The sequence below is a fragment of the Capra hircus genome, chromosome 17 (assembly GCF_001704415.2).
Source record: "Capra hircus breed San Clemente chromosome 17, ASM170441v1, whole genome shotgun sequence".
In the NCBI taxonomy this organism is placed as follows: domain Eukaryota; kingdom Metazoa; phylum Chordata; class Mammalia; order Artiodactyla; family Bovidae; genus Capra; species Capra hircus.
This window is the reverse complement of record NC_030824.1, coordinates 1,012,641-1,037,861: the sequence shown is the minus strand read 5'-3', so window position 1 is coordinate 1,037,861 and position 25,221 is coordinate 1,012,641. Positions and strand designations below refer to the sequence as shown.

The 25,221-nt window shown below is 55.2% G+C and overlaps 1 protein-coding gene across 1 annotated transcript in view; it reads left to right on the top strand.

Moving 5' to 3' along the window:
- SFI1 (SFI1 centrin binding protein) overlaps positions 1–25,221 on the top strand; it is a 79,496-nt gene that overhangs the window by 54,068 nt on the left and 207 nt on the right. Inside the window, 19 exon segments of the mRNA XM_018060927.1 lie at positions 817–914; positions 2,132–2,198; positions 6,878–7,008; positions 11,628–11,709; positions 12,034–12,212; positions 12,903–12,978; positions 13,467–13,562; positions 13,925–14,001; positions 14,691–14,793; positions 15,889–15,985; positions 20,470–20,630; positions 21,081–21,155; positions 21,652–21,726; positions 21,815–21,991; positions 22,079–22,341; positions 22,845–22,949; positions 23,045–23,231; positions 24,260–24,588; positions 25,061–25,172. Coding sequence (XP_017916416.1) covers positions 817–914; positions 2,132–2,198; positions 6,878–7,008; positions 11,628–11,709; positions 12,034–12,212; positions 12,903–12,978; positions 13,467–13,562; positions 13,925–14,001; positions 14,691–14,793; positions 15,889–15,985; positions 20,470–20,630; positions 21,081–21,155; positions 21,652–21,726; positions 21,815–21,991; positions 22,079–22,341; positions 22,845–22,949; positions 23,045–23,231; positions 24,260–24,588; positions 25,061–25,172 — 2,490 coding nt within the window.

Genomic DNA, 25,221 nt, shown 5'->3' with positions numbered 1-25,221 from the left:
TTAAATGTCTTTTGGCAAGACTACGTCGTAGATAGTGAGCTTGCTTCACCAGGGTAAAGAATCTACCTGCTAATGCAGGAGATGAAAGAGACCCAGGTTCAGTCCCTGCGTTGGGAAGATCTCCTGGAGTAAGAAATGGCAACCCACTCCAGTATTCTTCCCTAGGAAGTCCCATGGACAGATGAGCATGGTGGGCTGCAGTCCGTGGGGTCACGAAAGATTCATAAGTAGTAATATGTGATAAGATCAGTTTTAGTTTCTAAAATGGTGCTGGCCTCCATGAGGCTCCGATTAGGAACAGCTTCTTCATTTTGATTTCCACAGATCTGATAGATCCAGCTGTTTGTTTTTTATGTTGGCCCAGAATAGTTCCATATAGTTTGGCCGTAATTATTTTTCAAGTCTGTTACATGTCGGGTGTTCCAAATTGAGGTAATTCCTGCGTCTTCTGGAATTACCAATTTGCTGCCTACTGGGTCAGGAGAGTGGAGAAGGCCATGGTACCCCACTCCAGTGCTCTTGCCTGGAGAATCCCATGGACGGAGGAGCCTGGTGGGCTGCAGTCCATGGGGTCGCAAAGAGTCGGACACGAGTGAGCGACTTGACTTTCACTTTCCACTTTCATGCATTGGAGAAGGAAATGGCAACCTACTCCAGTGTTCTTGCCTGGAGAATCCCAGGGATGGGGGAGCCTGGTGGGCTGCCGTCTCTGGGGTCGCACAGAGCTGGACACGACTAAAGTGGCTTAGCAGCAGCAGGGTCAGGAGAGATCGTTTTGTGTTAATGAACTTCCATTTTCTTCTTGTTTCACTTCAGCTGCTGCACAGGGTCTGGAACCTCTGGCAGTCGCGGCTCGAGCAGAGGGAGGAAAGAGAGCAGCTGCCCTTCCTGCGTGCTGCCTGGGACCACAGCAGGTAGGGATGTGGCCTGCAGGCTCCCCAGGGACCTGCTGTGACTTGCTTGCTGGTCTGTAGGAGTCATCACTCGCCCTTCCCCACGTTACTGTGCAGGTTCAGAAAGGCCCTGCCATGGACCAGTGGTTCCTGCGCCTGCCTCTTCCGTTGGGCTGACGAGGCGGGGGTTGGGATGAGGAGCGCTTGAGCTGGTGCTCGGCCACCAGTGCCTCGGGTCTCAGGCGTCAGTGACGTTCTGTCTTGGAATTCAGGCATCAGTAGTGTTACAGAGACATCCCAGGCAGCTGGGTGTTTGTGGCTTGGTCTTGGAGGTTGTGAAGCGTGTCCTCAGTTAAACATTCAGTTAAAGTAAGTAAGTAAAAGCACCACATGTCCACAGGGGAAACTCAGAATGTATAGAAAAGAAGTAGAAAGTGAAAAATAAAGACTGCCTGGACGCCTTCTTTCAGCGGCTTAGTCATATTCTTCAGAGGGAACCGCTGTTCACTTTTTATTTTTTTTTTGACCACCACTCCTGGCTTGTGGAATTTTTAATTCCCCCACCAGGGATTGACCCAGGGTCCTCAGCAGTGACAGTGTGGACCCCTAACCACTGGATTGCCAGGGAATCCCCTTGTCTAAAATATTTTTTCATTACTTTTTATTCACTTTCTTGCTGCAAGACATGTTCAATAAACCCTCCCCCAAGAGTATAACTTAATTTGCATAGCTATGGGTCCAATTTTGGAGCACTTTTTAATGAGTCAGAATCCCAGTATTTAGCCGACTCAGATTGGAGCTACCAGGGTATATCACTATTACAAGTCCTGTTTTACAAAGCTGAGTGTGGTTCTCAATTTCAGTATTACTGTGAAGGCATGTCACAGACCAACGTGGTCCTAAAAGACCCCAGAGTTTGGCCATAAAACCGGAAAGTTCAGTATATTTGGGGGATTTCATACATATTACCTAATTCCAAGTCCACTGTCCTTGGTGGTCCAATTAGGTTTACAAGAAAGCTGTTAAATTTTGGGGGTCGGACCACAGTCCAAAATCAGGGGTTGGTGGATTTCATGTCAAAAATCAGATTATTTCCTTCTCTCCTAGAATGAAACCCCTGAGGGCCCCGGCACTGCTCAAGAAGTGCCTGTGCCCAGATTCACCTTCCTTAAAGTGAAACAAAAGTTTAGACACCTGGAAGTGGGAGGTGATTCCCTTGGTGGCGTGTTTTGTTTCAGAATAACGTTGCTTCGCAAGTGCTTCCAGTTGTGGTCACAGTCCACCCAGAAGAGGCGATCCCAGCAGGTATGGAGTTCCTCAGCTCAGCGGGCTCTGCTGGCTCATGCTCTTGGATCGGCTGGCGTTGGAGAGATTCTTGGGGAAGGCCTGTGTCAGGGGGCCTGGTGTTCTGGGTTGGAGGCAAGGGCACTGCGAAAAGCTCGAGGTCCTGCCCCAGGGCCTCCAGGGGTGTCACGGTCTGCATGACTCCCATCCCTGCCTCCGTGTGCTTTGACAGCACAGCTGCTCTCTGAAGGCGATGAGCGTACAAGCCATTCTGTTCATGTCTTGACTGTCCTCAGCCAGCCCTTCATCCCGTGGGACCTTCGGGAGATGCCAGGGAAGGTGGACAGCCTTGAGTCCCATGCCCCAGAGCTAAACCACGTGAGACACAGGTGCCCGCAGTGGTGGGAGGAGGCAGGTGGAGAAAGACTGACTGAACAGCTGCTGTGCCTGAGACCAAGCCAGGCCTTGAGAATGCAGCTATGATACAAAGCACAGAGGGTTCCTACTCTCACAAGGCTTGCAGTTCAGCCCCTGGGGGGCTCTAACAATGGCTGATCGCTGAACTGAGAAAGGTGGGTTTCCAGGCCTCATCAGGCTCAGGGGAGTAAGTGTTCAATTGGTGATGTCTGCAGGGCCTCACAGTAGGACATGGGCTGCTTAGCTCTTTGCTTGGCCTTCCCCTAGTGAAAACGGGCGGGGACACGAACCAGGCTCCTCATGGTGATTTCGCTGCTGCCCTCTCTACCTCCTCATCTGTCTGCTGCTCGAGTCTGACTCGTGGATCTAAGGAGTCTGGCTGGCTGCTTGGTTTGGACATCATACTGACTCCCTTGGGGGCTGGTCCTGTCAGCTCTTCTCCCTGTCCCTGTGTCCGCTCTGCCCTTCACAGCTATGCACAGTCCAGCCGCCAGTCCTTCCTGGGTGTTCTCTGCCTGCTCCTGTTTCCCAGTCTAACCACTGCCCTTTTAGCTCAGGTGTCAGCCCTGGCCCCTGCCCCCGTCCCACATGCGGCCTTCTCATCACCTGGCGTTGGTGCCCCCCACCCCCTCCACCCCACCAGGCTCTAGGCTCCTTGGGCACAGAGCCTGCCCTGCTCCATTCATCTCCTGAACTGTTGGCTGAGGGCAGGCCCTGACCGTGTTTGGATGAGCGAGGGACACAGGCGAACAAACATGAGCTGCTGGTGACTGCTTCAGACTTTACCCCAAAAACCACCCCAGTGCCTTGATGTTTGGGACTGACCAGGGCATGGGTCGATTCTGGGTCGCCTTTACCTTCCACACCTGGAAAAGGCTTAGAATTGGTGCATTCTTTGACATCCCTTTGGATTATGTGGCTGTTTTGGAAAGGACATTGCCACCTGGTCTCTCAAGGTTATTTAATGCAAGCACAACAGCGTATGAAGAAAGAGCCCTTTTAGAAAAATAACATGAGCCCCTGAGTTGAAAGGTTATGTTTATTCAAGGTGGAAAAGAAGCAAAGGGTCTCATTGAATTTCTCCCTGAAAAAAAGGGACCCGCTCAACCCTGGGGCCCAGCACTGGAAGAAGGTCAAGGGTCTAGTCCTTATCTGTACAGGCCTCCAGCGCAGCCCACACAGTGGATGGTTTGAAAAACAGTAAGAGCCCTGCTCAGCTGTTGTGTTTTAAAAAAACCTGTAGCTAACAATCTGAGTAGTATTGCTTGGTTCAGATATCCAGGAACACATCAGTGCCTTTTATTTTAAGGAAAGATAAAAATTAATGTATTATGCATTTCCTTCTATTTAAGAAGTGATATTACAAAGAATGGCGAGAACGTTTGCTTGTTGTTGAAGCTGGGTGAGAAGTCTTTGGGGATTTGTTATATTATTGCTACTACTCTTGTTTATACTTGAAAATGCCCCTAAGCAATAGGTAGACATAACAGAAAATTTGAGAAGTGTACAAAGACATAAAAAAAGAAAAAAAACACCCATAATCCTGCCTCTAAGATGACATTTGGTGAGTAAACCTGATATTTTTTTTCTTCTGTGTGAGTAGGAGTGTGTGTCACAAACACACACATAGGCACGCTGTGAAATTTTCTATTGCTCTGGAGAAAAAAATCATCCCAAACTCAGTGGATTAAAACAACCACCACTTTATTATGTTTTAAGGATTCTGTGTGTCAAAACCTGAGAGAGGACATGGCAAGGCTGACTGGTCTCTGCTCCGTGCTGCTGGGGCCTCTGCTGGTCTGATTCTAGTGGCAGGAGGTTGGAGCCGTTCAGCTTAGTTTCCTCACTCAGTCATCTGGTTCTGGGGCTGGAATGACTCAAAGACAGGGCTCCACTGGGACTGTTAACTAGAGAGCCTACCCGTGGCCTTCCCCAGAGGCTCGGGCTTCCTTCCAACATGGCGGCCCCTGGGCAGCAGACTTCCTCTGTTGCAGCTCAGGGCTCCCGGAGTGTTCCCACAAGCAGGACAGGAGCTGTGTGGCCCTTTACGAGCTAGCCTTAGAGGCCACTTAGTGTCACTTTCACCGTTGGTCAAAGTAGTCACTGTCCACCCAGATTCAAGGAAAGGAAGGTCAAAGAGTTTGCGGTCTTGTTTTTTGGTTCTATTTGTTGTTACTGTTTCTGGCCGAGGCATGGGGGTTTTAGTTCCCCAACCAGAGGTAGAACCCGTGCCCCGCAGTGGTGAAAGCCCGAGGCACTGGACTGGCAGGGAGTTCCCTGCAGCCAGCCCTATCTTGAACCTGCCACACATGTGTATGCTTCCCCCCCGCCCCAAGCTTTTGCACCATGGAGGCGTACGTATCGTTCTGTCAGTGGCACGGCTTCCTATGATGGAGCCATAGAATAGCAGTTGTTTTTGTTCAGTCGTTCAGCCGTGTCCAACTCTTTGTGACCCCGTAGGCTGCAGCGCACCAGGCTTCCTTGTCCTTCACTACTTCCTGGAGTTTGCCCAAACTCATGTCCATTGAGTCAGTGATGCCATCCAACCATCTCACCCTCTGTACCCCTCTTCTCCTGCCCTCAATCGTTCCCAGCATCGGGGTCTTTTCCAGTGAGTCAGCTCTTCGCATCAGGTGGTCCAAATATTGAAGCTTCAGCATCAATCCTTCCAATGAATATTGGGGGTTGATTTCCTTTAGGATTGACTGGTTTGATCTCTTTGCTGTCTAAGGGACTCTCAAGAGTCTTCTCCAGCACCACAATTCAAAAGCATCAGTTCTTCGTCGCTCAGCCTTCTTTATGGTCCAGCTCTCAGATCTGTACATGACTACTGGAAAAACCATAGCTTTGACTAAATGGACCTGTGTCAGCAAAGTGATATTTCTGCTTTTTAATACTCTGTCTAGGTTTATCAAAAGTTTCCTTCCAAGGAGCAAGTGTCTTTTAATTTCGTGGCTGCTGTCACCATCCTCAGTGATTTTGGAGCCCAGGAAAATGAAGTCTGACACTCTTCCCATTTTTTTTCTCCATCTCTTTGCCATGGAGTGTCGGGATCAGATGCCATGATCTTAGTTTTCTGAATGTTCTGAAGTTTAAGCCAGCTTAAAACTGGACAGAACAGTAGTAGCCTTTTTTTTTTTTTCTTATTTTTAATTTAAATATACATGTGTTTTAATTTTAACTTGTGTTGGCTTCTGCCATACAGGAGTGCAAATCAGCCATAATCACATATACATCCCCCCTCCCCCTCCCCGATCGCATCCCTCTAGGTCATCACAGAGGGCCAGACGGGGCTCCCGGTGCTACACAGCAGCTTCTCACCAGCTGTCTGTCTGACACCTGGTAGCGTCTGTATGCTGAGGCCACTTCCCCATTCTCCCACTCGCTCCCTCCCCCACTGTGTCCACAAGCCCATTCTCCACATCTGTATCTCCAGTCCTTCCCTGCAGACAGTAGCACTTTTTTAGATCCCGTGTATATGCGTGTGTATGCTATGTTTATTTTCTGATTTACTGTACTCTGTAACAGGCTCTAGGTTCATCCCCCTCACTAGAACTGACTCACATTCATTCTCCTTTATGGCTGAGTAATATTCTGAGATATGTACATCTATCTTTATTCTGATATATATACCGCAACTTCTTTTTCCATTCAGCTGTTGATGGACGTTTCGGTTGCTTCCGTGTCCTGGCTGTTGTAAACAGTGCTGCTGTGAACACTGAGTACACGTGTCCTTTTTCATTATAGTTTTCTCAGGGTATATGCCCAGTAGTGGGGTTTCCGGGTCATATGGTAGATTTTACTGGTCCTATGGTAGATTAAGTAGCCTTTTATAATTACATAAAAACTTAAAGACTCTGTATTTCAAAAAAGTATTATAAAATCGAAAGACACAGGTGGAAACAAAAATTGATCACACACATGACAGAGGACTAATAAATTTAAGGTTCAAAAAACCCATATATGTCACTGAGTCGGATGCTGACAGGAAACTGGGCAGTGAGGATGGACACTTGGGCCATAGGGAAAAACGCCAGATAAATACATACACACACACGGGGTCAAATGTAGGGAGAGACGCTTAATTCACTCTTAATGAAAGGGAAAGTTTTTTACCTATCATTTCATTTTTCACCTGTCACGTTGGCAGAAATGAAAAGTAATGCTTTTCATTTTAAAAGGTGTTTGTATCGGAAGCAGTCCTCCCTTGAGAATGGGACCTGGAAAGACTTTTTTCGTTTTTAATGTAAAGTACAAATGGTCATTCACGGTTTTCCCCTCAGCTGTTGCAGGCCAGAGCAGACTGCCACTTCCAGCAGAGAGCCCTGCCTGCAGCCTTCCAGGCGTGGAGGAGACTCTGGCGGTGGTGCCAGCAGCAGCGAGCCCTCGAGGCCCGGGCAGCGAGCTTTCACAGGTACCCCACGCGGCTCCTCTCCGCACCCAGCCCCGTGTCTCGGGTCCGGGTCTGCTGCCCATGCAGCCCTTTGTTTCATATCTCAGCCTGCTGGTGCCCTCAGCCCAGGTTCTTCCTGGATTTTCAACTGTGGGCTCACTGAGCTCATCTGCCCAGAAGAGACAGCCCGTGTTTCCCCTGGGGAAACATTTGCCCATCTGTGTACAAGTGCTTCGAGAATTGCCTTGGTTTTACGTCCTTTCCCCATCACGAGCTGCAGTGAGCTGCTTTAAAGCTGCCCATTAGCTTCCCGGATCAGGGTGTGGTTGGACGTCGCATCACCTTGGCCGGCTTTCTTGAGTGTGATTTCCCTGAAATGCTCGGCTCCTCTTCTGCTAGACCTTTTTTTTTCCCTCTTGATGGATGGGGTCTTCATTGGGGTGCTTCTTTAGTTGTGGTAAGTGTGAGCTTGGTTGCCCCGTGGCATGTGGGATCTTAGTTCCCCAACCAGGGATCAACCTGGGACCTTTGTCAACCCCAACCGGGGACCTGTGTCCCTCACATTGGAAGGCGGTTTCTTAACTCCTAGGCCACCAGGGAAGTTCCTCAGCCTGACTTTTTGAAGCCTTGAAAATATTGTCAACAAAGTTAGGATGGGCAGAACTCCATTGCTTTAGCTCTGGTGGGGGGCAGACTTGCTGAGAGCAGGTTTGCACCACCTGTTAGTGCAAGACAGTGTAGAGGTCGTTAATGACTAACTGTCGGCTACATAGGTGTAGGTGTGGTGGGAGGGGAGAGTGGAAAATACAGAAGCCCATTTGCCTGTGACGACATCATCTTCACTAATAATTTCCTTCTCACAGCAGCCCGGAGAGAACAGGTTCAAAGTGATAAATGACTCACCCGTGTAACAACAGCCAGTGTTTACATTCAGATCTCCCTGATTCCAAAGTCCAAGTACTTGCTGCTGGATCAGGAGGAAGGTCTTTTTATGACTTGGTTCAGTCCAGTCACTCAGTCGTGTCCGACTCTTTACGACCCCGTGGACTGCAGCATGCCAGGCCTCCCTGTCCATCACCAACTCCCAGAGTCTACCCAAATCCATGTCCATTGAGTCGGTGATGCCATCCAACCATCTCATCCTCTGTCATCCCCTTCTCCTCCTGCCCTCAATCTTTCCCAGCATCAGGGTCTTTTCAAATGAGTCAGCTCTTCACATCAGGTGGCCAAAGTATTGGAGTTTCGGCTTCAACATCAGACCTTCTAATGAACACCCAGGACTGATCTCCTTTAGGATAGACTGGTTGGATCTCCTTGCAGTCCAAGGGACTCTCAAGAGTCTTCTCCAACACCGCAGTTCAAAAGCATCAATTCTTCGGCGCTCAGCTTTCTTTGTAGTCCAACTCTCACTTCCATACATGACTACTGGAAAAACCATAGCCTTGACCAGACGGACCTTTGTTGGCAAAGTAATGTCTCTGCTTTTTAGTATGCTGTCTAGGTTGGTCACAACTTTCCTTCCAAGGAGTAAGTGTCTTTTAATTTCATGGCTGCATTCACCATCTGCAGTGATTTTGGAGCCCTATGACTTGGTATGAACTTTAAATCTTGGTGAGGAGAGACTGATACTCAAGGGACAGTTGGAGAACAGTCCTAAAGAACAGACCATCTGTGTCCTCAGAGTGTCGACACAGGTTCTTCCAGGGCTCAGAGCTGGTGCTGAGGGGTGTGCCCTGGGGAGGCTTGCTTTGCGGGTGGTGGGGAGTGGATGGTGGGACGAGGAGGGCCAGACTGAGGGGCTGCCTGATCCTGCAGGTAGATCGCGGACAGGTGTTTGAGCAGGTGCATGGAAGTAGTGACAGTTTTGGATATTGCCCTGGGGACAGTGCGTCACTTAGGGCAGACGGGGAGGGACCAGCACTGGGAGAAGCTGACGTGCACTTGGCTTTGGAGGACGCCGAACGCTGGTGTGAGAGGGTCAGCCCGAACCCTGGGCTCCGTACACTAAGTTCAAGGAGGTACTTTTAGTGGGCGGCCATGAAGCAAAGAGGCCGGCATGGGCTGGCACTTATCTCTGCCCCCTCTGCTGCAGAGAGGGGCTTTGCCTTAGTTTCTGTGCTGAGATCTAATGTAAAAGGCATTCAACAAATGGCTTCACTACCTACAACACACGTTTCCTTTACAAGTGAGCTGGTTCTGTTGCTTGCTTGTTTGTATTTTGGGATGTCGTGAGACCAGAAATCAAGGGCACCTTCAAAGCAGCCCAGAGGAGCTCCTAAAAGAGGTGTGGTTGGCATCCACCTTGGGCGAGTTTAGAACCATCACTTGAGACAAAAGTGTGGAGGGCGAATCAAGGCAGGAAGTCAGATGAAGGCTTGAAGGCTGGCGAAAAAGATTAGACATTACTTCTTTTGGTTTAGCTGGATCTTCTTAGACAGCTTAGTTTTTTAGGTTCCTGCCTTCCTAGGTCACAAGAACGCAGAGTGATTGAGAACCTGGCTTAGAAGCCGACAGGCCTGGTTGAGTTCAGACCCACACTCCACGCTCGGCAGCTCTGCGACTCTGGGCAAGTCACTCAGTCTCTCTGAGCCCCAGTTTCCTCAAATGTAAAATGGAGATGAATTGATAATATCCCACAGGGTTGCCATGACCATTGAGAAGGATAATCCATCCCCTGGAACTGATTTGTGGCTCTTAAGGTAAATTGATGTCCATGTTTGGTTTGAGTTTAGCAAGTCAAAGTTCCAAAAAAAAAAAAAAAGAAGTGTATGTTCTATCTTTCCATAATTCTTGGGGTACTTTAAAAAAATATTTCAGGAATATAAACTGAATTCATGGTAGAATCTCATGAATTATGGCTAAAAATAATAATTTATTGACCAGCCAGTGAAATATTATACTGAGAATGAGGCAGTACTGTTTGCCTTTTTTTTTTTTAATTGAGCTGAAATTTACATACAGTAAAAGGTATAGATGTTAAGAAAGTAGATGGAATTTTTACAAATTGCATCCCAGGATAACTAGCATGCTTCCATCCTCCTAGAGAGTTCCTTCCTGCCCTTTTCCACCAGTTCCCGCCCCCATAAGTCATCCCTGTTCTGCGTTCTGCCATTCTAGGTTCGTTTTTGCGTGCTTTTGGACTTTGCACAGTGGGATCATATAGTACCTGCTCTATGGTGTCTTCGAGTCTTTTAAAGTTCAGCCTAATGTTTTTGAGGTTGAGCCAGGTTATTGCATGTATCTATAGCTGTTTTTAACTTGCTGAGTACTACTCAGTCGTATGTATCTCAGACACCGTTTCGATCTGTGTTAACATAGGAGTTGTTTTCCAGCTTGCGGCCACCGTGCCTAAGGCTGCTGTGCAGGTTTTGTTTTAGTGGGGTACGTTTCACTTCTCTTGGGCAGATACCTTGAAGTAGACTTCTGGGTCAGAGGGTGGGCGTCTGCTTAATCTTGTAGGTGGCTATATCATTTTCTGCTCACACCAGAAAACCTGAGGGTTCTGGTTGCTCCAGCATCTGCACCAAAGTTAAAATGTTTCTTTCTTTAGCTTTGGTTGTGCTGGGTCTTCGCTGCTTTGCGGGCTTTCCTCTGCTTGTGGGGAGGGGAGGCTGCTCTCCAGTTACGGTGTGAGGGCTTCTCAAAGCAGGGGCTTCTGCTGCTGAGCGCAGGCTCGGGGGCACGCTGGCTTCGGTAGCCGGGGCTGAGGGGCTCTAAAGCACAGGCTCACTAGCTGCGGCACGTGGGCTTAGTTGCTCCACGGCATGTGGGATCTTCTGAAGTCAGGGCTTGAACTTGTGTCCCTGGCATTGCAAGGCAGATTCTCAGCCACTGGACTGCCAGGGAAGCCCCAGCGTTTGTTCTTAAAGTCTTCAGCTTCGCCGTTTCGGTGGTATGTGGAGAGCTGTTTCGTTTTCTTGATGACTAATGATGTACAGCATTTCTTTAAAGCCTTATTGTTGTTCATTCGCTAAGGCATGTCCAACTCTTTGTTACCCCATGGACTGTAGCACCTCAGGCTTTGCTGTCCTTCACCATCTCCTGGAGTTTGCTCAAACTCATGTCCATTGAGTTGGTGACGCACTCAGCCTTCTTTATGGTCAAGCTTTCACATCCTTACATGACTCCTGGAAAAACCATGAAAGTCACTCAGCCGTGTCCGACTACTTATGACCCCATGGTTTGACAGTCCATGGAATTCTCCAGACCAGAATACTGGAGTGGGTAGCTTTTCCCTTCTCTGGGGGATCATCCCAACCCAGAGATTGAACCCAGGTCTCCCACATTGCAGGCAGATTCTTTACCAGCTGAGCCACCAGGGAAGCGCAAGAATACTGGAGTGGGTAGCCTACCTTCTCCAGAGGATCTTCCCAACCCAGGAATTGAACCAGAATCTTTACCAGCTGAGCTGTCAGGGAAGCCCACAGCCTTGACTGATCAGAGCTTTGTCGGCAAAGTGACGTCTCTTCCTTAAAGTGTGGAATGTGTCGGGTCATTTGAGGGGTTTGGCTTTTGTACGCTTTCCTAGCTCCCCACCTGGGCTTATTTGGCTCTTAATATAAGAGAAAAAACCCAGTCATTTGGAACTTCTTATTCTTGTGGAGTTAGAGCTCTCCTGTTATTCACCTGGATTCTTTCAGGGAGATGTTACAGAAGCAGGTGTTTGCCATCTGGTGTCAGAAGACGTCTCAGCATCAAGAACACCGCTTGGCAGAGAGGATGGTGAGTGGGGCCCCCGGGGGCCCCTGGGGAGGTGCCGGGATGCGCCGGGCCTGCTTCAGGTCTCTGCACCTGGCGCCTTGCCCATGAGGATGCTGCTGGACCTGGACCCGTGCTGCAGGGCGACCCACCTGCAGCCAGGATTCGCAAGGCCAGGGCCGGGCCTGGCATCTGTTGCCTTGTCTGTCAGTGGACTCTGCAGGTGGTCTCTGGGCCCGCCCAGCTCCTGCACCTCCAGCTCTTCCGCTGTGGTCATCTTCGTGGCCTGGACTTTCCCTGGCTTCCGCACCGCCGCCTCTGTGACCCGTCCAATCTCTCCTGCCGCAGGCCGTGCTCCACGCAGAGCAGCACCTTCTGCAGCAGTCGTGGTCCACGTGGCGCCAGCGGGCAGCGGCACACCGCCTGGAGCAGCAGCAGCATGCCCTGGCCTGTGCCCACCACCACCTCGGGCGGCTCAGGAGGGCCTTCTGCGTCTGGAGGGAGGGCGCCCGAGGGCTCAGAGCAGAGTGAGTGGCCACTCGTGCCTCGGAAACCCTTCCCGGCTCAGGGCAGCTTTGACTGTAGTGGCAGACTGTTAGCTCTGAGCGTCTGCGGGTAGAGGGTGGAGGGTGGTCGTGTCAGCCTGGATTCAGAAATTCAACTTGAAACAGTCTAAGCAAAGCCAGGGCTGCAGTGAGAGGCTCCTGGGGCGCTTGTGGATCTCTGGGCTCAGGACCTTGGCTGGTCAGCAGGGCCTATGGACCTGAGGTCCTGCCCATCAGCTCCATCCTGCTCACTGACTGGGGCCACTTGAAACACCCGTGGCTGGGGCAGGCTGTGGTGGTTTCACCACACCCCGTAGTCAGGGACCAGGGCTGACAACCCCGTGTGCCCTGCAGGCGTCGTCCTGCCCTGGGTTCTCTCTTGATCCGCTTTGTGCTTCAAGGGTCTCTCACCTCTCGAACTCTGGCCATGCTGAACGTCCTCCTTGGTTACCTGTTCCCACATGAACACAGAGCCCTGTGAATTTGTCCACAAAAATTGGGGTGCATGAGTGCTGTTCTGAGTGGAACGCCCAAATCCTTTGGCAGCTGTTCCCAAAGGGTCTTGATTCCCCTGCATGTTTAAGACCCCCTGGGCAGGGTCCCAGCTGCAGTGGGGTGCCCCTCGAGAGGGCTTTGCAGGGTCTGGGCTGAGCGCCAGCTGTCTCCCTGCAGGAGGATGGGCAGTGTGCGGGCTGCACGATTCCACGTGGCGTGGCTTCTGCGCTGGGCCTGGACCAGGTGGCGGGAGGTGAGGCCTTGGCATGGACACCGCCTGCCTGGGGCTGTGGGTGGGTGGAGCCTCGTTGGGGTGAGTCAGGGCGAACACACGGTCTCCTCCATGGTCCCGCGGAAACCACCTTCCCCTGAGTGTGCACAGGAGGCCGGGTGGCAGGTGGGGTGAGTGCCCATCTGGTCTTGTGAGATGACTGGCTCATAGGTCTCCATTGTGTTAGGTGCCAGGCTGTCCCTCCTGGACACTCTGAGTCTAAAGTTCCTGGTCTAATGGTTCACAGACGTCCTCTTCAGGGTGAAAAATGTTCGCACTGACCCACAGGAGGCGTTTGCCCCATGTCATCCTCACAGCCCTCTAAGAACTGCTTGTTTACAGAGGAGGATGCTGGGCTTGGGGTTAATAACCACTTTACTCGAGCTCCCCCAAGCTAAGAGTGAAACCGAGGCACGGCTGAGCCCTGCTCAGCCCTGGGCCTGCGGCGGCCGGCTCTCTCCTCTCCGCAGCGCCGGGCCCTGCGCAGTGCCGAGTGGCAGAAGCTGGCGCGAGCCGACCTACACCACCAGCACAGCTTGCTGCACAGGGCGCTGCAGACCTGGGGGGTACGCGATGCCGCGGTCCCCCAGACCTCCTCGGCTGGCAGGGAGGGCGATTCCGAAGGCTTTGTTCCCCTTCCTTTTTTCTCCCGCCCCTCCCGAGGTAGTAATTCCATAAGACTCAGAGCAAGTGCCCTGGCCAGTGGGTCTTACACCCCTGAGCTAGTTCCCCGTCCTTCCCCGGGGGCCTGGGGGCTGGACTCACCAGGTGAGCATAGCCAGTCCTCTCCCTGTTGCTGGGTGGGCTCCTGGCCTCCCCCCGCCCTCTGTGCTGCCTGCTCTGGGCGGCACAGGCCCTACACCCCTGCGGCTGCCCCAGGGCAGGAAGCGCTGCGGCCCGGGTCTTCCAGTCTCCTGCTCGCCTGCAGGTGTATCAGAGCCAGGTGCGGAGCGTGCTGCAGGAGGCGGCTGCCAGGGAGAGCCGGCACAAGAGGCGGCTGCTGCGGTAAGTCCACGCGTCCCCGGCACAGCCCAGGGACCAGGGAGCAGGCTGCAGACCCCGGCAGGTTGGGAGGACTCCGACCAGGGTCTGGCAGTCATGCCCCTGCTGCTGAGAGCGAGGCTTTGGTGTTTCCAACACTGGTGCTGTTCACTGGGGCCTCATGTGTCTTGAACCCGCGCTGTGTGCTGAGCAGGGCCTCTGGGAGGCACCTGCGCCATCTCCCGCGTGTCTTGTTCATCTGAGCACCTTTCTCTGCCCCGTTCAGACCTGCGGGAGGCGCCCTCCCCCACCCCCTGCTCTAGGCCTCTCTCTAGCCTCTGGGAGTGTCTGCACCTCACGCCCCTTGGCTCCGCTGTTTTCCTCCCCGCCTCGGTCTGTTCAGCACCTGCTGTTGCAGGCTGCCTCCTCCTTCCTCCCGGCTGCACCTCTCTCACCGCGGGTGCAGCGCCTCTGTCGCTGTCACCGGGTTGCAGCCCTGTGTTCCCCGTGGCGCCTCAATGCACAAGGCCGTGGTGGCCGTGGTGCCCGTGGTGCACCCACGGCACCGCTCAGCCGTGTGCGGGGTGTGCAGTCAACGTGAATCGTCCGTGCGACAGACACGCTTGGGTGTGAGGAGACCTCAATTCACGACCGAGCAGAAGAGCCTCACACTATCCACCCCCAGGTCACCCTGTCCCCACGTGTGCCCACAGGCGTGTGTTACATCGCTGGAGAGAGAACACTGTGGCCCAAGCGGACGAAACGAAAAAGACGTCCCGGGCGGCAGCTCACTACAGAAGGACTCTGTGCTCCAAGGTGAGCCCTGGGGGTCAGCTGGTCGCCTGGGGGGCTGGGGCCGTGTTCCTGCGAGGGGGCGGCCTGGAAGTGCCTCCAGAGGCGTGAACGGAACGAGGAGCGCAGAGCAAGAGACAGCACCCTTCTGCACACACACAGCTGGGCCGGCAGGCGGGCTTGTTTACTCGCTCCTTTTCCTGAATTCTGAACTAACATCCATAAAACAAAGGCAGGGCGTATACTGACTGAACCAGCTCTCCCTAGAACCAGGGTTTCCCACACATGTGGAACTTTCCCTTGGGACACCACACCTCCGTCTCCTCGTATCAGCACGGATGTACAGCGGGGAGGCCTCCCTGACCCCTGCTGCTCTTCGGCCTTCTGGGATTCACGGCCTCGGGGGCTTTCCGTAGAGCATCCAGGAATGTGAGGTCATTGGTCACGGTTGGCAGGAATTGCTGTGCCCTGGCTCCACAGGCGGGGTGGGTACATGGCTGTGGGAACAAGTCACGTCATGTGACAGGATGCACATACCGTGATGGAGGTGGTCCTTGACTCGGGGGCGTTTCAGAAGAAGGCAGTTTGCTGGGAGCCCAGGGCTGGTCCTGGCAGCTCTGGGGCCTCCGTGGACAAACAGCAGTTCCACGTGGTCAGTGTCCGGTCTGCTCTCAGGGAGGTTCACAGGCCGGCGTGAGCGCCCTGCTCTGGAAGGACGGTCGGGGCTCGGAAGGGAGGAGGCCTCTGGGGAGTGGAGTTCGTGACTGTGTGGGGAGCAGACGGCAGGCACCCTCTGTCCTGTTTCTGTGATTTCACGTCTGCCTCACGTATGAAAGCGTACGTGACATGAAGCTTCCACTTAACATAGGATGAGAGCCCGAGTGAGACTTGACGTCTGCATGGCACTGTGTGAAGTTCAGCTCCTCTGGGCCCATCGCCTGGGATACAGGGCTTCTTGCGAGGGGCCTGGGCATGGTGGCCTGGGTCTATATGGACGGCGGGCACTTCCTGGAGCCCACATGAATGCCGTTCACTCCATGGGGAGCCACCCGCAGAGCCGGGGTGACCCCAGGAAGTGGGGACGTGCCGTGGCCACACTCTTGTGCTTCTGCCCCTCAGGTCCTGCTTGAGTGGCGAGCGGCAGCATCTGTGCAGGTGTATTTCCGAGAGCAGGCGGATGGGGCTGTCAGGGAGGCCCAGCTGGTGCTGCGTAGAGGTAAGTGGGGCCCACTAGATGGTGGTTGTTCAGTCATGTCTGACTCTTTGTCACCCCGTGGACCGCAGCACGCCAGGCTTCCCTGTCCTTCACTGTCTCCCAGAGCTTGCTCAAACTCATGGTCATTGAGTCGTTGAGGCCATCCAACCATCTTATTCTCTGTCGTCCCCTTTTCCTGCCTTCAATCTTTCTCAGCCTTTTCTGATAAGTTGGCTCTTTTCAACAGGTGACCAAAGTATTAAAGCTTTAGTTTCAGCATCAGTCCTTCCAATGAATATTCAGGGTTGATTTCCTTTAGGAGTGACTGGTTTGATCTCTGCATTCCAAGGGGCTCTCAAGAGTCTTTTCCAACACCACAGTTCAAAAGCATCAATTCTTTGGTGCTCAGCCTTCCTTATGGTCAAACTCTTCATATCCATACATGACTCCTGGAAAAACCATAGCTTTGACTAGACGGACCTTTGTTGGCAAAGTGATGTCTCTGCTTTTTAACACATGGTCTAGGTGTGTTGTAGCTTTTCTTCCAAGGAGCAAGCGTCTTTTAATTTCATGGCTGCAGTCACCATCCGCAGTGATTTTGGAGCCCAAGAAAATAAAGTCTGTCGCTGTTTTCCACTGTTTCCCCATCTATTTGCCATGAAATGATGGTCGTGGATACCATGATCTTTTTTTGAATATTGAGTTTTAAGCCAGTTTTTTCATTCTCTTCTTTCACCTTCATCAAGAGTCTCTTTAGTTCCTCTTGGGTTTCTGCCATAAGAGTGGTGTCATCTGCATATGTGAAGTTGGTATTTCTCCTGGCAATCTTGATTCCAGCTTGTGTTTCATCCAGCCTGGCATTTCTTATCATGTACTCTGCATATAAGTTAAAAAGCAGGTGACAATATACAGTCTTAATGTACTCCTTTCCCAGTTTTGAACCAGTCCATTGTTCCATGTCTGGTTCTAACTGTTGCTTCTTGACCTGCAAACAGGTTTCACAGAAGGCAGGTAAGGTGATCTGGTATTCCTATCTCTTTAAGAGTTTTCCACAGTTTGTTGTGATCCACACAATAAAAGGTTTTAGCAGAGTCAGTGAAGCAGAAGTAGGTGTTTTTCTGGAATTCTCTTGCTTTTTCTATGATCCAGCAGATGTTGGCAATTTGATCTCTCGTTTCTCTGCCTTTTCTAAATCTAGCTTGAACATCTGGAAGTTCTCAGTTCACATATTGCTGAAGCCTAGCTTGGAGAATTTTGAGCATTACTTTGCTAGCATGTGAAATGAGTGCAATTGCCCGGTAGTTTGAACATTCTTTGGCATTGTCCTTCTTTGGGACTGGAATGAAAACTGACCTTTTCCAGTCCTGTGGTCACTGCTGAGTTTTCTAAATTTGCTGGCATACTGAGTACAGCACTTCAACAGCATCATCCTTCAGGATTTGAAACAGCTCAGCCGGAATTCCATCACCTCCACTAGCTTTGTTCATAGTGATGCTTCCAAGGCCCACTTGACTCCACATTCCAGGATGTCTGCTTCTAGATGAGTGATCACACCATCGTGGTTATCTGGGTCATTTTTTTGGTGTAGTTCTTCTGTGTATTCTTGCCACCTTAGTATCTTCTGCTTCTGTTAGGTCCATGCCATTTCTGTCCTTTGTTGAGCCTATCTTTGCATGAAATGTTCCCTTGGTATCTCTAATTTTCTTGAAGAGATCTCTAGTCTTTCCCATTCTGTTGTTTTCCTCTCTTTCTTTGCCTTGATCACTGAGGAAGGCTTTCTTATCTCTCCTTGCTGTTCTTTGGAACTCTGCATTCAGATGTGTATATCTTTCCTTTTCTCCTTTGCCTTCTGCTTCTCTTCTTTTCTCAGCTATTTGTGAGGCCTCCTTGGACAGCCATTTTGCCTTCTTGATCCCTGTCTCCTGTACAGTGTTAGGAACCTCTGTCCATAGTTCTTCAGGCACTCTGTCTGTCAGATCTGATCCTTTGAATCTATTTCTCACTTCCAGTGTATAATCGTAAGGGGTTTGATTTAGGTCATACCTGAATGGTTTAGTGCTTTTTCCTACTTTTCTTCAATTTAAGTCATCTGAATTTGGCAATAAGGAGTTAGTTCATGATCTGAGCCACAGTCAGCTCCTGGTCTGTTCTTGCTGACTGTGTGGAGCTTCTCCATCTTTGACTGCAAAGAATATAATCAGTCTGATTTCGGTGTTGACCATCTGGTGAGGCCCATGTGGAGCCGTCTCTTATGTTGTTGGAAGCGGGTGTTTGTTGTGACCAGTACGTTCTCTTGGCAAAAGTGTGGAAGCTGAAGAGAGGCCTGTGAGGATTAAGCTCAAGGTGCTGGCAGGGCCGTGCTCCGTCTGAAGGCTTTGTGGTGGCGGGCAGGGGGGTCCTCTCCGCTGCCTCAGCTGGCTTCTGGTGGCTCCCGGCCACCCTTGCTGCGCCGCAGGCTGTAGACATGAGGTCACTCCGGCCTTATCATTCCTCATGTCATCACACGTGTCTGTGTACCTGTGTCTCTTCTTAGGAGACCAGTTGTCACTGGGTTAAGGGCGCACCCCACTCCAGACATCGGTTGCTCCACACACCATTAGCTCAGGTTCTGGGGTGGATGTGGCCGTGGGAGGCGTAAACTGTGCGTCCCAGTGCATCTTCACACCCTCTTCCCATCCGATTGCCATTAACGAAAGCCCAGGCTTGAGATCTACAGAGAGGTAAAGACCTGGAGCTGGAGTGGGGTCTTGGAGGCAGTTTGATGGGGACGTTCTGCCCGTGACAGCTGCTTGTCAGGTCGGGCCCACCCTGTCAGGGTCCTGCTTCCGTGTCTGCTTGGGGAGCAGGGACTGTCCAGCTGGCCCCAGGCAGTCCCATGACCTGCCGTTCCAGTGGCCTGGGGGGACCGCTGCTGGAGAGAGATGTGAAACAGGGGCCCTTGGGTCTGCAGGGGCATGTCTGACACTCTGAGGAGACAGCTGCTGGTTAGAACGAATGAGAAATGGTTTAAATCGGATCATAGAGAAAGTGGATTAAGTTGTTAACTTGGCTTAATAGCATTTGCTCCCAAACAAAAGCTAATCCACTCAGGTTTGGTTCTGACTGGTTCTTGTGTCAATGAACACAGATCTGTGCTCTCCTGGACGGAAGCTCAGGGTCCAGCATGCTCCTCTGTGACCTCAGACTGCTCCTCACCCTAGAAACCAAGGCTAAATGTTTCTAGTCATTCCCAGGAAAGATACAACGTGCTCAGCCCGCCCCCGCTCTCTGCTGGGACGGAGCTCCGGCACCAGCGCTGCACGGCACCGTGTGAGTCAGGCGGCCACGGGGGGAAGGTGACCGGCACAGCTGAAGCTGCTTCCCCCGCGGGCCTGCCGGCAGCATCTTTCCTCAGACGGGTGGCACGTGGCTGACCCTCGGCTTGTGTCCATTAGGGCTGGTGCAGGTTGCTGGGGGCTGTTGACGACGTGCCGTGTTCTCAGCACACAGCCCGTGCGCAGGCCGTACCCGTGGGGCTGTTTCTTGGCATAAGTGAGCCTCTGCGTCTCAGGCACACCTCGGTGGTCCCCGGCTCGGCTGGGGCTGCGGGAGGACGCAGCAGGGCCTAGGGGTCGTGGGGACTCGTGCTCGTCAGTGCCTGCGTGACTCGGGCAGGGCCTCCTCTCAGCCTCGGTGTGCCGGCTGAGGGTGGGAACAGTAGGACCTGCCCTGGAGGTGGTCCCGGGGGTCCAGTGAGGCTCACACATCCGTGTGTAAAGCAGGACCCGGGGAACAGCAGCGCTTAGTGCGACAGCTCCAGGCGGAAGGAAAGGAGAAAGTCCAAAAGGGAAAGCGTCACCAGAGCAGAGTGCTTGCTCCCTCGAGCGTCGTGACAGACACGCAGGCTGTGGCCCCGACCCCCCTGCTTGCGGAGCCCGGCCGTCAGAGGACGCGCTCAGCAGGGCTGGGCTTCTCCCGTGCCTGGCTCGGGCTGCCTGGGCCGCTGAGCCTCGGTTGCCTCCCATTGCCGCAAGCCCAGCGGCTGCTCGCAGGCGGCTCTGCAGGGTCTTGGCGCGCCTGTGGCTGCTGTGCACAGGCTTATGGCTCAGGGGTGGGGTGGGGGGCCCGGCGATCAACAGACCTGGCTCCTGTCAGGGTGGGCGCAGCCTCTGAAGGTGGCTGGAGCTGTCCTCAGAGGACACGCCCACACGCCCAGGTTCTCCACCCTCTAAATTTCACTGTTGCCTACTGGTCTGTGAGGGCTTCCCAGGGGGCTAGTGGTAAAGAGCCTGCCAGAGCTGGAGACAAGAGGCACAGGTTTGGTCCCTGGGTTGGGAAGAACTCCTGGAGGAGGGCTTGGAAACCCACTCCAGGCTTCTTGCCTGAGAATCCCATGGACAGAGGAGCCTGGCGGGCCACAGTCCATGGGGTCGCAGAGTCAGACATGACTGAAGGACTTAGCACGCACAGCCCTAGTGGTCCACGTGCGTCCTCCACAAGAGCTGACTGACTCCGACCTGTCTCAGGCCGTCTCAAGACCTGGTTTCGGTGCTGGCGGGACCGAAGCCGGAGGGCTGCCCAGCAGAGGCTGCAGATGGAGCAGGCAGTGCGGCATTACTGCCGGAAGCTGCTGCAGGAGGCCCTGGCCCGGTGGAAGGTGCACCATCAGGGCTGCGTCAGGAAGAGGGTGAGGCAAGGGGCAGCTCCACAAGCTCCCCAATGCGGCTGGGCTGTCTGGGCCAGGAGACCGCGTTCCGGCGAGGAAAGGTCTTTCCTGAAGCACTCCGAAGCAGCCAGTGTGGATGGTGGTGGCTGGGGTCCTGTGGGTGCAAAGCTGCCTTTCTGGTTGGTGAGTGAAGGCTGGGGAGGCAGCCTTGGGAGCCTGTCCCCCAGGTGGACAGTGGCTCGGCAGAGAACCCGTTCAATCTGAACCACGCCTGTCAGCGCTGGGCGAGCTGCAGAGCCATCTGGACACCCCATCTGTGTAGGAGGCCCTTGGCTTCATCCAGGACGACTCCTGCTGGTGGGAGGAGGTGCCAGTGGGCCTGGAGTCCACGCTGCCCTCGGGGGCTCTGGGTGTGGGCACCTGCCGGCCCCAAGCACACGGCCCACAGCCCACTGCGTGCTCTCTCCCCAGCTGCAGCAGAGGCAGGCCGCCCGACTCCTGGCCCAGATGCTCAGCCGGGCTTGCTTCCACCAGTGGAGACGACAGGTGGGCGTCCTGGAGAAGCCCCCTCCCAGTCCTGCTCCCTCACGGGCCCGCTCCAGTTCGTGTTGGTTTCACCCTCTTCCCGGGGCTCCCCCAGCCCCGCCAGCCACTGCCCAGCACTGCCAGCTTCCTTCCCTGGGAACCTGTCGAAGGCCAAGTCCCTTCCTGCAGTGTCCTGTTGAAGAGATGTCAGGGTAACGTGTAGAAATTGATAGGAAGCGCACTTTAGGTCGTCACTGAGGCTTTGCTGAGACACCAGGCAGACTGCGTCCTGTGTCCCGCCCGCTGGCCCTTCAGGGGTCCGGTCTGTTTCCTCCCCAGAGTCCGGAGTCCTGCCCCTGCTCCTGACCCCAGAGCTCCTGGCCATTCTTTCCCAGGCAGCTTCCTCAACGCCTAGCCTCAGGGCAGGCAGGGCCGGACCCAGCTGGAGAGGGATCTGAGGGTAACGGGCCGCGTGAGGGGGTCTCCCTGAAGGGGACACTGCCTTTCTGGTCCGTAGCTGCTGGACAGGAGGCACGAGCGGCAGCACACGGCGCGGGCCCTGTGGTTCTGGGCATTCTCCCTGCAGGCGAAGGTAACGGGGTCCCCGTCCCAGCAGAGGCCACAGCCGGTGGGAGGGGGCCTCAGCAGGAGGCTGGGCCTCACCTCTCCTCTCCCTGGAGGCCTGGGCCGCCTGGCGGGGCCTTGTGCAGGAGACGAGGAGGAAGAAGGCGCGGGAGGAGCAGGCGGCGCAGGTCTACCACCTGCAGCTCCTCAGGGAGGGCGTTGAGCGCCTCCTGCGTTTTGCAGCCGGCACGAAGGCCTTCCGGCAGCAGCTGCACGCCCAGCAGCAGGTGCAGGTGGGTCTGGGCTGTCCCCACCGCCCCACCCCCAGCCCCGTGGGGCACGGGCGGGCACAGCCCCGCCTGACTGGAGGCTTGTTGTAGGCGGCCCACAGTCTCCACCGCGCAGTGCGTCGCTGTGCCACGCTCTGGAAGCAGAAGGCGCTGGGCCGGGGCAGGGAGCCGCAGTCCCCTGTGTCCACTGAGCCCAGCAGAAGAGTGACGTTTGAGCCTCCGCTTCCTAGCCACGTTGCTGCCGGGGCTGGCGATGCCCCCCTGGAGACTAAGAGGCCACCAGCTCCTCGTGGGCTTTGGGGAGCCTTGGACGGCCTGGCATCAGCCCCTGGGGACCCCCAGCTCCTGGAGCTGTGAGTAGCCCGTTCCTCACCTCCTTCTGCTCGCCTCCTCCCGGGGCAGAGCTTGGACAGTATGGGAAGGACACTGAGCTCCGGGGTCATGGCCGAGCCACTGGGAACGCCCCATGCAGCAGAATCCTGCCCCCGCTTCTGTGGGGCCCTAACCGGGGCTCAGCCGCTATTCCTCCCAGACGGGCCCCAGGCAGCCCCTGCTCACCAGACCTGGTGGTCTCCCCACTCCTCCTGTCACAGCCGGGAGACGGGTGCCCTCTGGGACACGCCGGCCCCGCACGCTGCGTTGCTGCAGCCTGTGCCTGGCTCCTGGGAGACACGTGAGTGGGGCCCCCGCGGGCAGCAGGCTCCTGGAGTTGCTCGTCCAGGAAGGCAGCTGGGGCGAGGGCCTTCCTCACCCGGCCTCCAGTCTCTCCGAGGGATTTCAGGGGTCGGGCTGGATGACTGCACCCACAAAGTCCCAGGCCCTGGGCAGCCTGGAGAGACAGCCTGTTTCTTCCCAGCAATGCTGCCCGTTGGGCACGGAAGCAGCCGCGACGCCCAAGCTTCCTGGCAGAGCACTTGCAGAGCCGGGCGCCCCTGGGGTGCGGCCCCCCCAGCAGGCAGGGGTAGGTGCTGCAGTCCTGGGGCCTTGCGGCCTGGCCCCCTCCTTCCTGCTCCTCTGGGGGCACGGCCTGACTGGCTCCTCCCACTCCCGCCTCAGGTCCCAGGCCCTGTGGGAGTGCGGCCTACACCAGGTCCGGCCAGTGGGCCCCACCCGGTCAGCACTGGACCCAAGCAGCCCCCTGCCACGCACCTCTGGCCTGAAGCCGCCGCCCACGGTGCACCCCAGCCCAGAGCTGCTGCCCCCGTCCTCCTTTGCGCCATGTGGGGCCCAAGTACCCGTTTGGGTAAGACCCCCGGGGCCTGTTCTGGCCTGGCCTTTGCTGCTGCTTTCTCGCACACTCGGTGCTGTAGCCAAAGCTGTGCTCACTGCCTCGGGAGACGCACCCAGTGTAGGGGCCACTGTCCTGGGGACACAGCAGGGAGCGGCCCCCGAGGCCCCTGCTCATGACACTTACACGGAGGTGGAGACCAAAGGACACCCCACACGCACAGAAGCAGAAGCTGCGGACCAGGGAGGGCCATGCAGGCCCCAGGGAGAAGCTGGACGTTAGGTGCACAAGAGGCTGTAGACGCAGGTCCAGCAGAAGGTGCTGTGGCTGGGACGCGGCGCGTGGACGCCGTGGGAGGCAGGGCAGGCAGGGCTCGCGCTGATGGGTTTGGTGAGAGGGAGGGAAGGAGTCCAGGATGGTGCCTGGGTTTCCAGCCTGAACAACCAGGGGAATAATGAGTTCTTTTACTGCGAGAGGGAAGACATGGCTGGGGACCCAGGTGACGCATGAGGAGTGAGTCCTGAACCTGTCAGGTTTGAGATAAAGCAACAGATGGAGCCTGGCCTCCAGGAACAAGGTCAGGGCTGCAGATCAAAGTTGAGAGTTCGCAGCACAGGTTGGAGGTAACCCCCTGAGAACCGAAGGGGTGACAGGGAGGAGGGGTTGCGACTTTGGGGCCTGTGACGTGAGAGTCAAGGAGTCAGGACGGGGACGTGCGGAGGCGCGTGTGCCCTGGGCTGGCCCCACGGGAGCTTGTGCCGGAAGGGCTGCGACCTGAGCGGGTGGAGGGAGGGTGGGAGCATCGAGTCCTTCCAGGGGCTGGCGTCACCAGGAGGGAGGGGAGGGGGACTGGAGCACCTTTCTCAGGGAAGGGGTGAAAGCTTGGGACAGCTGGCAGTGGCTGCTCCAGTGGTGGGGGCCCTCTGGCGGGGTCGGGTGTAGAAGAGGGCAAGGCCAGGAGAGCTGGCCCCAGCAGGCGCAGGGAACCCCGGCTCCCCACCTTCCGCCCACTTCCCTGGTCAGTGTTCACCTCTCCTTTACAGCGATCAGCCCAGCCGGTGACGCCTGGGCTTCCATCCCATGTCCCTCCGTCCCTGGCCGGTGTCCCCAGCCCCCGCTTGCTCCTTCCTGAGGACTTCAAGGGCACCAGGCCTGGGCCTGGCTCTGACCCTGCAGGTGTTTACTGTGGGCCTGTCAGTGCCTTGAGAGGGGGCGCTCCTCCCGGCAGCTCGGCTCATCCTGGACTGAGCCAGGAAGCTAGCCGAAATCAAGCCTGTTCCCCTGTGGGCACTGGCCACAGTGACGTGGAGGCTGAGCTTGAGAGCATCCGGCAGCAGCTGCAGGACTACCAGACCACAAGGCAGAACCTCAGGTGAGACCACGGCACTCGTGCCGCCCCACCGAGGGGACCAACTGGGGCGCTGTGTCCCCGGGGACAGCCCCACAGGCAGGCAGAGCAGCTCCCCGCTCAGTCCAGCTCGTTTAGGTCCAGGGTGGTCTCACCTTCAGGGACCTGAGGGCGCAATGCTCAGGAGGAGCTGAGCAGAACTTCACACCCAGCGGTGCCCCTGGAAGCCAGTGGTCTGCCTGGCGTGTTGCCACTCACGCGGGATGGTGCCCTGCGTGTGCCCTCTGGGTCCACGGCCAGCCTCCCCCACGCCCGGGGGCCTCCACATGGGCAGCAGCCTTGACTGGAGGGAAGGGCTTGGGTCCCCCAAGGCCTGCTCTGCACAGGCTGAGGATGGTCGGGGAGCTTCTCTGCCTCCGCCCACGGCAGAAGCGGGTGTGCTTGTCCCCAGGCTCTGCCTGGGCAAAGCCAGGCAGCAGTTGCCTTACGCCCGCAGGTCCTGCCAGCGGCAAGCGCACAGCCTGAGGCGGTGGCTAGAGCTGAGCAGGGAGGAGCCCCGGGCTGAGGACCAGGAAGCTGAGCAGCAGGTTCAGGAGGAGCTGCGGCAGGTGAGGCGCGGGCGGCTAGGGCGGCTGCTGGGCTGGGCTTCCTCTCAGC